We start from the raw sequence: 14,071 nt of genomic DNA on the forward strand, positions 1-14,071 counted from the left end.
GGTGTCGCTGCCACCCTGCCGTCTTGGAGCAGTTTGCTGGAGAGCACGTCAGTAACAGTTCATTTTGCTCAGTGCTGTCTGTAATGGGCTTCAATGAGGCATCAAATGAGTTCTGCCCGACCAGAATCATTCACTATTATAGAACTCTTCATTACTGCAGATACGTGGTTGGAGTCAAGAAGACGCCTCCATCCATCCATCAGCTCAGTTAATGTGGTTTACTGTATGTTATTAATGATATACTTAGATGTCCAGACATCAGACCAAGTAACATTTCCGCAAATACTTCGGTATTGATTGTGTATTTGGTTTCCAACCAATAAACAGTGTGTGTAAAGCAACTGTAAAAGCAGTTAGTTAGTACATGTATTGAAGTAACCTGCAGTATAATTCAGACAGTATCTCATAGTAACATAAGGCGAGTTATTTTAGCTCTTGAGTCTTTTTGAATAAAGAGGTTTCATCATTAGCCCCATCTCATCTCAGTACTGCATCACACACACCGTATGCAGCCACAGGTCAGTTCAGTCCACTTAACTCAACTGAATTATTAAACAGTCACTGCAGTACTTCATCAACGACCTGTCTCGGTGTGTGGGGTGATTGTTTATGCATCAATGTTGACACTCACATTAGGATTTTTTTTTTTAAATAAAAATGTGATTTTTTTATGTTGTTAATTCAATTGGCGAATGTCAAGCAGTTATTGAAATGAACCGGTGATTCTCCACGAACCTCATATGGAAGTATGAAAAAAAAACAAAAATTAAAAAATCAATCTTATGTTAGTGTTAAATCTTTATTCGGCTGTACAGTGCCACCTGTTGGTCGGTAAATGACATTTCACAGCATTAATATTTTTCACCATAAAAACAAGATTGTAACATCTTCTAATCTTCACATCTTCTCTGCCAACAATTCGACTTTCTCGTGTACTGTGTCATAAGCTATCTGTTGTTTGTGTGCGTGATAAGTTAAAGTATTAGGCGAAGGTGTACAGCAGTGCCAACATACGACAAAAACAGCGTTCTAGTTTAAGAGTATTAGTTCAGGCAGGATGCACTACTATAAATAAAAACAAATCAAAAACATTGGAAACGAGTTTGGGCAAGAGCTTATGGAGATCAACAAATGTAAAAGTAATGTTAAATGGACAGCAGAAAGCTCCAGTTCTACAGCAGCTGAAAAAAAAACATGAAACAAATCCGCATATTTAAAAAAAAATATTTCCAGTGGTCAGTGAGACGAAAGCATCTAATGACAAACAGAGAATTAAAACCAAGTTTCATCGAGTCAGACTGAACCAACAGAAGAGCATTGCAAAACAGACAGGTTGGTTTCCAGTCTCACGAGACGCAAGTTTCAAATAAAATACAAACAGGTTTTAATGTGACAGTTGATTTCATGCCTTTCCATGACTCGGGTGAGGCTTGAGATAATCTTTTTTTTTTTTTTTTACACATGTACACAGTCTTAAAAAGATATTTCTCTAGTCTTTCAGATTTCAGAGCTCTTTTTTAATCAGTCTGTTTTTTTTTTTTTACTCATTCAGTCCAATATCGAGATGCTAACATACAGGTGTTGCCCTTTCCAGCATCGGCCGCTGGGTTGCAGTGTTGCGCTGTATTTAAAAGACTATTTCAAATACGTCACACTTGCACAATCTATAATTAAGTAATTAACCCCAAACAGCCATTTGTGGAAAGGTTTGTTGTCAGCACTCCACAGCTTATGAGAACCGTTAGTGCTACTGTTGGTGTCTGACTGTGAGCTTTAGGCAAGAATGGACTAAAATGACAGAGCTGTTTACATTAACACACTGATTATTGAGAGGGCATTAAGAGCTTGATAAGTTGATGTTCTTTATTAAATACTGCACTGGACTTTTGTGTGAATTTATGGTAAAACACTTGAGAATATGTAGAATACAGAAAATGTATTCACTTGTCCTGTATGTACACTTGGGTCGACATGTGTATGGATTTCAAATTTGACAAAGCTGAAAATGAGCAGATTCGTTCATTCACAGCAACAAAAAAGTGGTGCAAAAAGAAGATGGGCACTGGGCATGGGCACCAGGTACCGGGAGTTTCATGAAGAGAATAATAGTATTTCTGTTGTTTCTGTCATTCCTCACCACTCTCTTGTACAACTGCAGAAACTGCAACAACAAGTCAGGGAATTTGGTTCTGAATGAAGTTTTAAATGGAACCAAATGAACAACTAGTCAGAGTTATTCATTTGGTACATGAGTCAGCACTCGTTTAGTCAGAACTGTTATCTTTTGCCTGCATCAGTGCGGATTCCTTTGAACAGACAGGCAAACTCAAGCCAGAAGAAATTAGAACATGACTCATTAGCTATTTTTCCAATGAACACTGAGACTCTGCCTTTTACTGTCCCCAAGTGACAAATCCAAATCATCTGTCACCCTGTAAAGGCTGCATGCAGTTTTTGAGAACAGTGCCCTGCACTGATCAAACCTCGGGAGGCCACTCAGCACAGGGTCTTAGGCCGAACCTTTGGGAAAAGCTGAAGAAAAGGATGAAAACAAAATGATTCCATGTCCTGTTAATATATAAAAATAATGTTCACATTAGTTACAGTGAATTTAAATTTTACATCTTACCCCAAAGTAATTGTTCGGAACCAATCCTTCCCTGCCATAGAGGGATGCCCACCACCAGTTCGATCCTTCAGGTTTCTGAAGGATCGTCACCATGTCTCCCTCTCTGAAGTTCAGCTCATCTGGGCCCTGAGCCGGGTAGCTCCACAGAGCGTACAGCACGCCGCTGTTCTCCACCCCCATCACCTCCTCCACCCCTGGGGTCACAACATAAAATGACCAATCACCTTCCACAACGTCAAAACAATCTAGGTTTGACCATGAAATAATCAATAATAACAAGCTATATATATATTATAAAACAATAGTAAATAAATAACTTTTAAATGTTAAATTTAGCATTTTAAAGAATGCAAAAAAGCAAGATGATAACAAAACACAAATAATTCAGATTAGCCCACAAAACATATTTTGTTAAAAAGATAGAAGTCATGGCTCCTGTGCCAACGTTTAGACATGCCCATTGTAAAGTTATGGGGTAAATGACAGCTGAAGATTGCCTAAGCCATTGGAAGTGAGAGGAACAGATAACCGGATCAGCGAGTTGGATGTCAACGTCACATCTGATCTGAAACAACAGTGTAATTTGCTGTTTTTACAGTAGGTGGTACTGTAGTGAGTCATGAGGTGTGTGTGTTCGTGTGTTCATCTGCCTTAATGCCAATGTGGGGGTGTCGTCACCTCACCCCTTAGGTAACTTTCACACTCCTCAAAGCCGAAAGCATAGGGATCGCACTTTTGGGAGGCGATGGCACCGTCGCTTTCTGTCATGGCCATGATGGCGGCTCCATTCCTCACCAAGAACTCACACAGAGGACGGTCATTACAAGAGGCGGCACAGTGCAGTGGAGTCCTGTGGGCACAAAGTACAGCACTGAGGGAAAGATGTAGGAAAAAGTGTTTCATCCTCCCAAGTTACATAAGGCAAAACATGGGGTCCAGGGCATGAAATCATATAATTTGAAGGAACGTTCTGCCTGTTCCTCTCTTTGTATACCGAAAAAAAACCCACTTTGAGTTGAGGACTTAAAAAAATAAAAAGGGACTTTCACATTTCTTCTACTGCTGTATACTTTCTGGGCTATTCATCAAAGATACATAGAGAGATGTTCCGTTTCGGTGTTTAACTCCCAGAAAGTCAAAACCATAAACCGCTTCTGTCCTCAAAAGAGCAGCTTCAGAAATTGACTATGAATAGTTTATGCATGTTTCAGCAGTAATTGGAAATACACTGGAACTTAAATAAACAGAGACTCGAGGTGTTCCTTTTTAAAGTTTTCATCTTCTGGAAAATAATTTTTTTTCAAAGTTTGTCAACATTTTAAAACAGAAAATGTCAAATATGAGGTACCACTGTCACTGACAGCAATGTCAACCTGTTCCTGTACTGTGCTACGTCTTGTTAATAGATATGAATCAATTTATTTAAAAAAAAAATTATTCTAAACTAAATGGATTTAATAACTGAGGTGCTCCCTGACATGCTGGACTGCACAGTCACAAAGAGAGACACTGTAGACAGAGAGGGAGTGGGTCATACTGTGAAAACATAGGGTAAATATTTACCATCCGTGGCTGTCTGGGGAGCTCACGTTGGCTCCAATGCGAACAAGGAAGTCCACCACTTTGTAATGTCCTCCACACACGGCGTTGTGAAGAGCTGTGATGCCTTCGTCGTTTGGTTGGCTTGGGTCACTCATCTGTATAACATTTAGCAGATTCAATAAACCTACGGTCAGAACCTCTAACCTCAGACGTACGGTCTCAGGCCAATCTGAACGTAACAAGACCTATTTGTGTAGTTTTTTATTATGACCTAGGTTACTCTACTTAAAGTGGGATCATGACAGTAGGCAAACACAGTCTATTTATACATACTGTATTTACTATATGTGTCACCATGAATATGTGTGTGTATATATAAATAGATAGATAGATGTGCTTATTTTTGACAGTAAGATGTTTCATTAACGGCCAGTTTTGAGATAAAGAACATTCACACACAGACACACACGCACACACCTCCTGAACAGCTCTTTGCACTGTCTCCAGTTCTCCGACCAAAGCTCCATCCAGGAGCAGAACCAGTGGGCTTAATCGAGCTCGGTTTCCCGTTCCTTTGTGTTCCTGTTTGGACCTCCGCAGAATGGAATGGTAGTTCTAATAAAAAGCATGACTTGAATTACTTGATGAGAGTGAAGCTTATTCAGTCATTTAAGATATGTGTAGATATAACAGACCATCAACCCCCCCCCCCCATGGGTGTAAGCTCTTACTCTAACGTCCTGTGGGAACAGTGTCGTTGTCTGAGGGACACGAGGAGGAGGAACAGCACATTCCTCTCCATCTGATGAGCTGCTGGTCTCGCTACCTTGGTCGCCTTTGGGGCTGTGTTCTTTTCTGCGAAAAAGCTTGTCAATGAGATTTTTGTACTGGTTGGGCTGGTAGTGGGAGGCACTCTTTAAAGGCTGAGACTGATCCACAGAGCCACGTTTCTTTAGTGGTCGTGGGATTTCCTCCCGGATGCGAAACAGCTCTTCCATGTCAGGAATCACCTGGATCTGGGCCTCGGGGGCCACCATGGGCTGCAGTCTGGTGGGGCTAAGGGGCCGGGGTGCAGGGGCCGTGGGCTGCTCCACGTCTGTTGAGTTGGGATTCTCCTGAATCACAGGAATGTGGTAAATGCAGTCTAGCCTCTCTAGTTCTGCATCTATATCCCCTGGGTTCAGCACTGAAAATACAAAGAGACTAAAATTGTAAGATACACAAGGGTACTGCTACTTCTCAGTATTTGCAGATTTGAAATGGGTGTTTTACCATCACTGTATATGGTTGGCTGTCTCAGCTCTGGTACGTGTTGCTGAGGAGGAAACACAGGCTGAGTATACATTTCTCTGGGGATGTGTCCAGCAGGTTGGTACGATGACATCTCCATTTCTCCTCCCATAAATCTGGGTTGCTTCACGGACATTGCTTTCCAATGGGGGTTTTGAAGGCGCATAATGACAGAAAGAGGGATAGGTTTGCGTTTACGGTTTTCAGAAGAGGCTGGAGGTATGGAAATACGGGAGACGATGGGCTGAGCGTAGTAGGGGGAGTGAGTCGGAGACGTAACATCTGGAGGGACTGATATACGAGTGTTACGTTGGAGGGAACCATGTTGATACTGAAGAGATTGCAAGCGAGGATCCTAGAGGAGAAAGATGAACATGTGTCACCTCCAATATGATGTCAATGATTTAATTCTTAAAAAAAATCCAAATGCTAATTTTTAGCTAATTGTTCCAGTGCGTATCATCAAGAGGATTATTGGATCTTTCTGCACAGTCCAACAATATATCTTTTTTATTAACACTGCTTTTGTTTTTAGTTTTTCAAATCAGTGTCAGTTGAGTATCAGTATCAACTCTTTCATTCACTGTTATTCAAACTGTAAAGTTCACTTATTCATAAAATCATAATGAGGCTAAACTGACAAATGAACTGAAATGAAGATTATCCTCTGGGATTAAGCTATAATCTCGTGTTTTGTAGGTAAATAACTAGTCCATTCTCTCGGGTATCACCACCCACTTTTTTAGAGCTTGGGGCTGGAGGAGGGCCATCCAGGTTGGATTCTCTCCAGGAGCTGTTTGGCACAGATGGGCGTAGCCACTCAGTCTCTGTAAAGTGTTGAGTTGAAAAACACAGACCACACAGAGTTTAAGAATTTTTTAGACCTAGTGTCCACATTGTTTGTCCATAACTAAAGTCCATGTGACTTGACTCAGATAATAAATGTGTGAAGATTAGAATAGGGAACACAAATGGACCAACTGTCATAGGTGTGGTGAGGTTTCCTCTCGTAAGACTTGTCCAGATCTGTCTCGTTCCACTTGCTGGGGCTCTTTTGGTGTTGCACACCCTCATCTAAAAGAAGGTATTACACAGGGGTGAAATAAAAATTACACTGGCTCAGAGGACACTAGGAGTACTTAAACAACTTATTTGTTGATTGTTGGACAAGGTGAGGGAGCGTTGATAGTTGATCAACTTACCAGGCTGCCTGACAACAAAGCTTCTAGGGAGGGTCGAGGATGCTGGATGATTGAAAGACAAAGGGGAGGGGCCTCTGTCCATCTTTGGTGACCTGTGGCCCATGGTGTTACTGTCGTAAGGGCTCAGACGATTGGGGGAAGAGTGTAGCGAAGCAGACCATGATACTGGGTCAAGGGGAACGGCTGTAGGGCTCGACAAAGGGCTTCTGTCAGGGTAACTGCTGGAGCCTCGTGGGCTCCTGTCGTAGCGACTGGGTGACACTGGGGAACTTTGTCCCGGTGAATGACGTCTCAGTGTGTTAGGTGACTGTCTGGGGCTCTGCTGGCTGTAGGTGAAGCCCTCTGAACCTGTTCTAGGAACAGTAGAGGTCCTGGGGGATGAGAGTGGACTGGTGGTGAAGACGGTGGATATTGGTGTGGTTTTACTGCTGTAGCTGACTGAGTCCACAGGATGGATAGATGATGAAATCTGAGGAGGGCAAGAAGTTGAAGCTTAAATTACGGCCTACATAAAACTCCTCTGACAGTTTTTCTGTGGAAGTACCTTAGGTGAAGATTTTGTCGTGTTATTGTTGGAGGAGGTGGAGGTTGGGGATGAAGAAGAGGCGTCCTTCAGAAGGGAGTTAAACTCTCTGGATAACTCATCTGCTGTAGCCATAGATGCATTCAGGTCATCATTTATGGACTGGACTGAAGGTAAAACAGTGAGAGAGACGCCACAGAAAGTCAGCACCGTTCACACTCTGTTGTGAAAAATCAGTCAGTAAACCAAAAGAGAGAAAACTCACACAGCATCCTGCTGCCAAAGCTCGCTGGAGAACTCATAGCTCCGAGGTAGCAGGGCTCTGCTCCTAAAAAAATAAAAATAAAATCTCAAGAAACATCTTCAAGAAACTAAGACAGTCCAGTTGCCCTCAGTACAAAACTACAAAGTATAACTAACTATGAAGGGTCAAGTTTGGTTGCTCCCGTCCCAGGCTGGGTTCAACAAAATCAAGTGTTAATTTTGTTGAGATTTGTTGAAGCTGATCCTCACAGACACGTCTCTGGTGCTGCAATCTAGAAGAAACATTTTCACCTCAGGCTCTTTGACACAAAACTAAAACTTTTTGCCCATACATCAAATCACCCTTCGTGTCTAAACAAGCCGCTGTTTCCTCATACTTTCAACAGTCATAAGCCAACAGAACCGGCAGCAGTCGTTTGTGTGCTGACTCAACCCTAAAAAACCTGCCTCCAAAACCAGATGGTGCTCACACACATCTAGTTTCAGACACACAGACAAACGACATGTTCTCGAGTGGGTGAACGATCACACACACCCTCCAGACAGAACGTCAGTTGACAGAGTGTTCTAACATGATAATGACAAAAGAGTCAACCTCGACATGAAAATCACTAATGGGAAATACTGTGTGACTTCTGCTCATCCACACACACCTGACAGCAGCCTCGAATAGACTCAATCAAACATCTCACCTAGTGACCACGCTTCTATAAAACACATTAGGAGCTTTTTGTGAAGTAAAATGTATATATACTATATATATATATATATTTTATTTATCATTTTATATCATACATTTTAACATGCAGAGGTCACAGTGGTGTGCTGTGTCACCTTCACTTACCTTTAACTTTAAGAGACTATGGCTACATTTAGTGTTTTGTTTTGGTGACTAAAAGTCCGACCGAAGTTATGTAAGACTTTTTTAATGAATGTCAAAATTAATATTTTGCTGATGCTAACAATTACTGACAACTAGTATTGTAGCACCATAATCAAACAATTAAAGGGAATGCTCTCACTTTTCTTTTATTAAAATAATACCTAAAAAAAATGGGCAATGAGGTGACTGTTTGTCCAACTGTAATTACGCAGATATACAATTGTTATAATCAATGGTTGTTACAAATATAATTGTGAAAATAATTGTTGGATTAAAATTAAATATACTACACATTGTGCCATAAATCTGATGCCATAAAACCTGTTCATGGACCATAAACAGCCCTGGTTTTTTTTTTTTTTTTTTTTTTTTTTTTTTAACCAACGTAGCATTGATTGGTCAAACACCTGCCTGGTTTTCACAATGCTTTCTTTGTTTGACTTAAATTGATCCAAGGAACGTGTGTGGACACACACAAAGTAGAGCCAGTCTGTTGAAAACAGTCTTTCATGAGTCAGCAGTGAGTCCTGCTGTGTGATCACTTCTGTGATGCAGCTATTCTGGGTTACTTCAAAAACAACCAAATGTCATCATACCATTCATCTGGCATGTGTGCTGGGGTGGACAGTCACTCCTGCTGGGATGTCGTGGGCACCTCAGGTTTTACGTGTTATATAAAGTCATTTTTAAGGAACCTTTTTTAAGGAAATTTTCAATCATGTGGACATGATGGCAAAAAAAAGAAAAGGCGTCATTCATCAACTGCTTCACCAAATACAGTATGTCGGTTGTTGCTTTCAAAAATCCGACCAACTTGAATGACCATTCCTCAGAAACATCCTGCTCCTTTACTGGTTTAAACAATGGTTGAACATCAGCCAGGGATGACAGGAAAACCCGCGTTCCGTGTGGTCACCAGTTTGAAGCGACAACGCAGTCCCATCAGATTAATAAATAACTGACACCGGGACTTGTCATGTCTCAGTCACCGCCCGACGAAAGACTCACATTCCACGGCACTCCTCCCAGTGAGGCATTCAACCTTAACATAGTTCGAGACACTTATCTTTGTCAAGGGCTGCTCACACAAAAACACTCTCACTCACTCTTAAAGGTCAGAAGGCTCATGGACGCTCCTCCTTCCACTATAGCATATTTCCAGTCACTCTTCACTGTGCTGAATCTCTGCAGTTTTCGTTTCTCATGAGCACTTTGACTGTGTTGTAAATGTTTTACAATAATAATTTACAAACTGACAAACTGAGGCTGACCCTACGACAGACACAGCAGTAAAGCATGTAGAGGTTCAAGGTTTAAGTCCTTCTTTGCTTTTCCAATCAACTTACTTTACGTCCGTGTCTGAGAATTAGGTTAAGTGTGTTTTGTTAGAGGGCCCCAGTTAATGGTGTTGTAGATATAGATGCATATTTCAATCAGTTAGCTGTGTATATGTTCTTAAGTTTGTTAAATATCCAGTGCAAATGTGTCTTTTTATCACCTCAGGACAATGTCGAATCTCAAACGTATAAAAAAGGAATCTAAAAGTAAAACCCTTCTTTTGTATACAGAAGTGAACACAGAAATCATCATGAAAGTGTAGGGTGAACAGACAGACAGCTTGTGGTCACTGCACGTCTCGACCTGCACTTAGGTTACTTTCTCTAGAAGTTTCCTGGACAATCCCATAATCATTTTGCCTCCAGAACCCCATGCTGAAATGAGTTATCTACTTTGAAAAAATCAAGATGAAAACTCCAGAATTAAAATAATGGCAGAGCATTGAGAATAAACAATAGAATAATATGAAAGACGAGAAGAGTCACATTGTTTTCAACAACTCAAAAAGAGCCAGCTTGTGGCAGACGGGTAGACGTCTGGTGATTTGAGGATCTAAGAAAATAATCATTAGCTCTGCAGAATGCCAGGGTGTGTCTGACCAAGACGACGAGCAGTCCTTCATTTACTCCCATTCGTTTTTCTTCTTTCTTTATAGCCCTACAGTTTCTGAATATGTTTTAACTTCCTCTCCTGTATGTTCTGATGTCTTAATTTGATTCTAAGCATTCATTCATTTCCTCCCCTCCTGTTTCACATTTGTTACTCCCTCTTTCACATCCTTTGTCCACTTCTCTCAACAGAAACTGTATATTGTATGTGTCTGGTTAACTTTTGCTGTTTACTAACCTTGACCCATTATGAGGGTATTTTAATGGCAGAATTCAAAGTCAAAGATAACATTGCATGTAGTATTTACATATGTTTTTCATTATCTTGTGTAATGAAATCACTTATCATGGGCTGTTATGTTCCTGGATACCAGACAGTGAAAGGCCAAAACAAACTAATGGGAGTGATGGTGTGGGTATCTGTTTCCTATCGTGTAAAACACAGGAATGTGTGTCAAACATTTCTGCTGACCAGATCATGTGGAAAAAAAATTGTTTTTCCTCCTCAGTGCCTGTCACCACCAAAGAAGTTACATAATATATATTTTTTCTCTAGAAAATTCTTCCATTAGAAGTAATACTTAACATACTTTGGGTTGAGCACATACCTTATGTAGGAACTGATTACAGTCCACACTTTTGCCAACAGATTCACAGAAGTTTGTGCTGATGCTCATCTTTTGTTAGAAACTGGACAATGATTTGTGCTGCCATGAAATTAACAAGTCAATTTAAATATGAAACAAAGTGCCCTCACAAAACTGAACTGAAAATGAAATATTCAAAACTGAAAGAAAACTAGGAATAGACTTCATAGAAATAGTCCAACAACAACAACCAAGACAGTATGAAATTAGGTTTTTAAACATACAGTCCCTGGACACGAAAAGACTATGAGGACTTTTGGACAACGAAACAACAAACCCTTTGGAGCTAAATGCCAAAGAATACAGCCCCATAATAGCATAATACAGCTCCATTATACTCTAGTAAAAAGAGAGATTTGAAAAGAAAGACTCAAGCAGTTGGAAGCAAAACTGATTTGTGACTATGGATTTTTTGCAGCCGGTGAAGAACTACAAGCAAAATACCGAAATGACTGGGAGGCCGCGAACTTAACATGATGTCAAAAATATGTCACATTTTTATCTCTGGTTCACAAGTTTAATTTGACTCCTGTGTGATGAGTTCCACGCCGAGATATGACCTCCCATAAATAGCTTGTAGAGCGGTCATGTCCTCGACTTCCAGTATTTCATCCAGTGTAAACTTCTGGTACAAAACTCCACCTAGTCCCGCAGCTACTACAGTACTTTGTAGTTACCCTCTCTGAATACATAGAACATTTTATTCAGGGGAACAACAGTGACTGCCAAAGAAAACAGTTTGTCTCCATTGAGGGCACAGCCGGTGCCTGATGACAATAAGAGAGCAGAGTCAGAACATGCCTGAGACGATAACAACCAACTCCTAAACACAATGTAACTCCCGGCCTCATTTCCTCTTTGAGGCCATTATGCTGCAGACTCTAGCAAACCATGGCACAAAAGCCCCAAATACTGACCCCCCCCCCCCCCCCCCCCTGCCTTTCACCATTCACCAGTGCTGTTCTTCACATCATGTGACTCAAGAATCTCTCAGTGATCCACAACATAACAGTCATTTCTGCAGTGGACAAGCCACATACTGCTGTGAGTCATGCCAAGGAACAAAGGGTGGAGAAGACTCAGCTGGTGTCGTCAAATCCTTAACGTGGATGAGCTTACATGTGTGTACCTGCATAGATTTAATTACTAGTAACAAAGTTGAATTACAGGTGGCATTATAAAATCATACTGGTTTCAAACACGTCTCATGCAGTGACAAATGAAACCCTAATCTAAAAATAATGACTTGTTTGTTTCATTTAATCAAAGTCTTCAAAACATGTCTATGCCAGCTGAATAACCAACCCAAAGTACTTCAGTAATCGCAGAAATAGCTCTCACAAGTGGAATGCTGCTCCTCTATTTGCATAGTAAGCTTCTGTTCACATTGTCAAACAGCCTATAGCAGGTTTGGCCCTGCAGGCTCCTGTACATACATAATGGTGCAGCCTCTGTAAAGCAGGTCTCTTCACTAAATTATATACATTACCCCAAAGTAGGAAAACTGCACAGATTTTTAATTGCTCTGGTATCATAACAGCAGTATTCCAAATAAAGTTCAATGAAGGCTTGAAATGAATGCCTTGAATGTATATTTGTCTATATGAGGAGTTGGGGAAGAGTCTAAGCCAGCAAAGGACTGGTGCAGCTGACACACTAAGAGATAACATGGCATGGCAAAATTAAAAAGTTACTAGGTGATTGTAAATCGACAAAAACTAATGTAACTCAGTCATTGGCTAGGCAATGTAAACTTGTGATAATAAAAGTAGTTTGTAGCAGTAGTTATTTTAGTGAATAACAACTAAAAGATAAACTGTCGCTAGCAGTAAAGAAAGGTTGTGTGTAAATGAAAAGTTTCAGCAGAGATAATTATGTTTTAGTGCAGAAATTGCGTAACAATAGCCCTGCAAACAATCACAGATACAAGAAAACAAAACATAAACAAAAACACCAACAGAGCTAAAATACAGCAATGATTATTTCATTTCAACATTTCAGGCATTATAAAGTACATTGACAAATTGACAAAATGCTGCAACAGGATTCAAAACATACCAAACAACAATTGTAACTAACAATGCTGTAAGTACTTATCAGCTAGCAATAAAAAACAAACAAAAAACAAACAAGCGTGATTAATCGGTCAACTTTTCGATTAGTGTGCGTTGTGCAGGCTGCAGTAAGCGGCTGCAGAGAACAGCAGTGACTGGAAACATCTGATTTCCATTAGTTTGAGTGAAAAGCTCCTCCTCTCTCACGATGAACGAAAAACCAGAGGTGAAAACGATCAAACATCTCGGATTTGTGCTGGAGCCACGAACGATCTCATACAGCAACAGTGGGAGTGACGCGACAACTGAGTTTGAGATTTACAAACCATTAAACTAAACGCACTCGTTGTCAAAAATGTACCTTAAGTCCGACAAAGATGGAGTGTACAGGGCGAACTTTCTTACCTTACAATCCTAAGTCCAGAGTCCTCGCTCTGTCTGTCTCCGTGTGTTTATGGAGTGTGAGCCGTGTGGAAATTTGCTTTTCTTCCTGACTTCTCTTCTCTTGACTCAGTGTGTGTCTCTCCTGTGACGGAGCTGCAGACATTTAGTCATAGCTGTGCTCTGACTGTAGTGTCTTTGGCACGGAGTCAAAGTCCAGCCTTCTCCGTCTGTGTAACCGGAGCCAGGTGTGTCCTCCACAGCTGGCACAGGTGGGACTGTGCTGGACTCTCACCCTGCTGCCACCGAAACTTTGCTTTACGGACAAAACATTTTGCTTTTAACGCCAAACCTTATAAAACATCTTAAACATCTTAAATGTTTTTCTCATAAGACCAAGTCTTGCGTTTTATTAGGTGCTCATTTGCGCCCCCTGCAGAGGAGCTTTAATTTGATATTCCACCCCATAAACAAAATAATTTTATCTTTAAATGTTCCAGTGATGTACCCTAGTGGTGGGGAGGGGTAACACAGCCAACAACCAACACAAATCATTTTTTGGCTGGTTTGAATTGCGAATTGGAGTAACACGTCATCATTTTCTCTGTGGTGTCATCAATTAGGTTTTTTTAATAAAGCTCCTGTAAAAAGGAAATATTTTTAAACGGTAAAATGAATATAAAACATGTTCCTAGTGACACAGACATACA

At 40.7% G+C, this 14,071-nt stretch overlaps 1 protein-coding gene across 1 annotated transcript; it reads right to left on the bottom strand.

Annotated features, from left to right (window-relative positions):
* Positions 1-780: 780 nt before the first annotated feature.
* ppp1r13l (protein phosphatase 1, regulatory subunit 13 like) lies at positions 781-13,838 on the bottom strand. Its single transcript, XM_008309023.3, has 13 exons — positions 13,386-13,838; positions 7,452-7,514; positions 7,208-7,353; positions 6,664-7,132; positions 6,443-6,535; positions 6,200-6,288; positions 5,444-5,816; positions 4,903-5,357; positions 4,649-4,786; positions 4,193-4,326; positions 3,313-3,479; positions 2,630-2,823; positions 781-2,532 (listed from the first exon to the last, which is right to left on the bottom strand). Exons 2-13 carry the CDS (start codon positions 7,486-7,488, stop codon positions 2,497-2,499), a joined length of 2,331 nt encoding a protein of 776 aa, XP_008307245.1. The 5' UTR covers positions 7,489-7,514; positions 13,386-13,838; the 3' UTR covers positions 781-2,496.
* Positions 13,839-14,071: the final 233 nt, after the last annotated feature.

The sequence above is a fragment of the Cynoglossus semilaevis genome, chromosome 4, assembly GCF_000523025.1.
Source record: "Cynoglossus semilaevis isolate Cse_v1.0 chromosome 4, Cse_v1.0, whole genome shotgun sequence".
NCBI lineage: Eukaryota > Metazoa > Chordata > Actinopteri > Pleuronectiformes > Cynoglossidae > Cynoglossus > Cynoglossus semilaevis.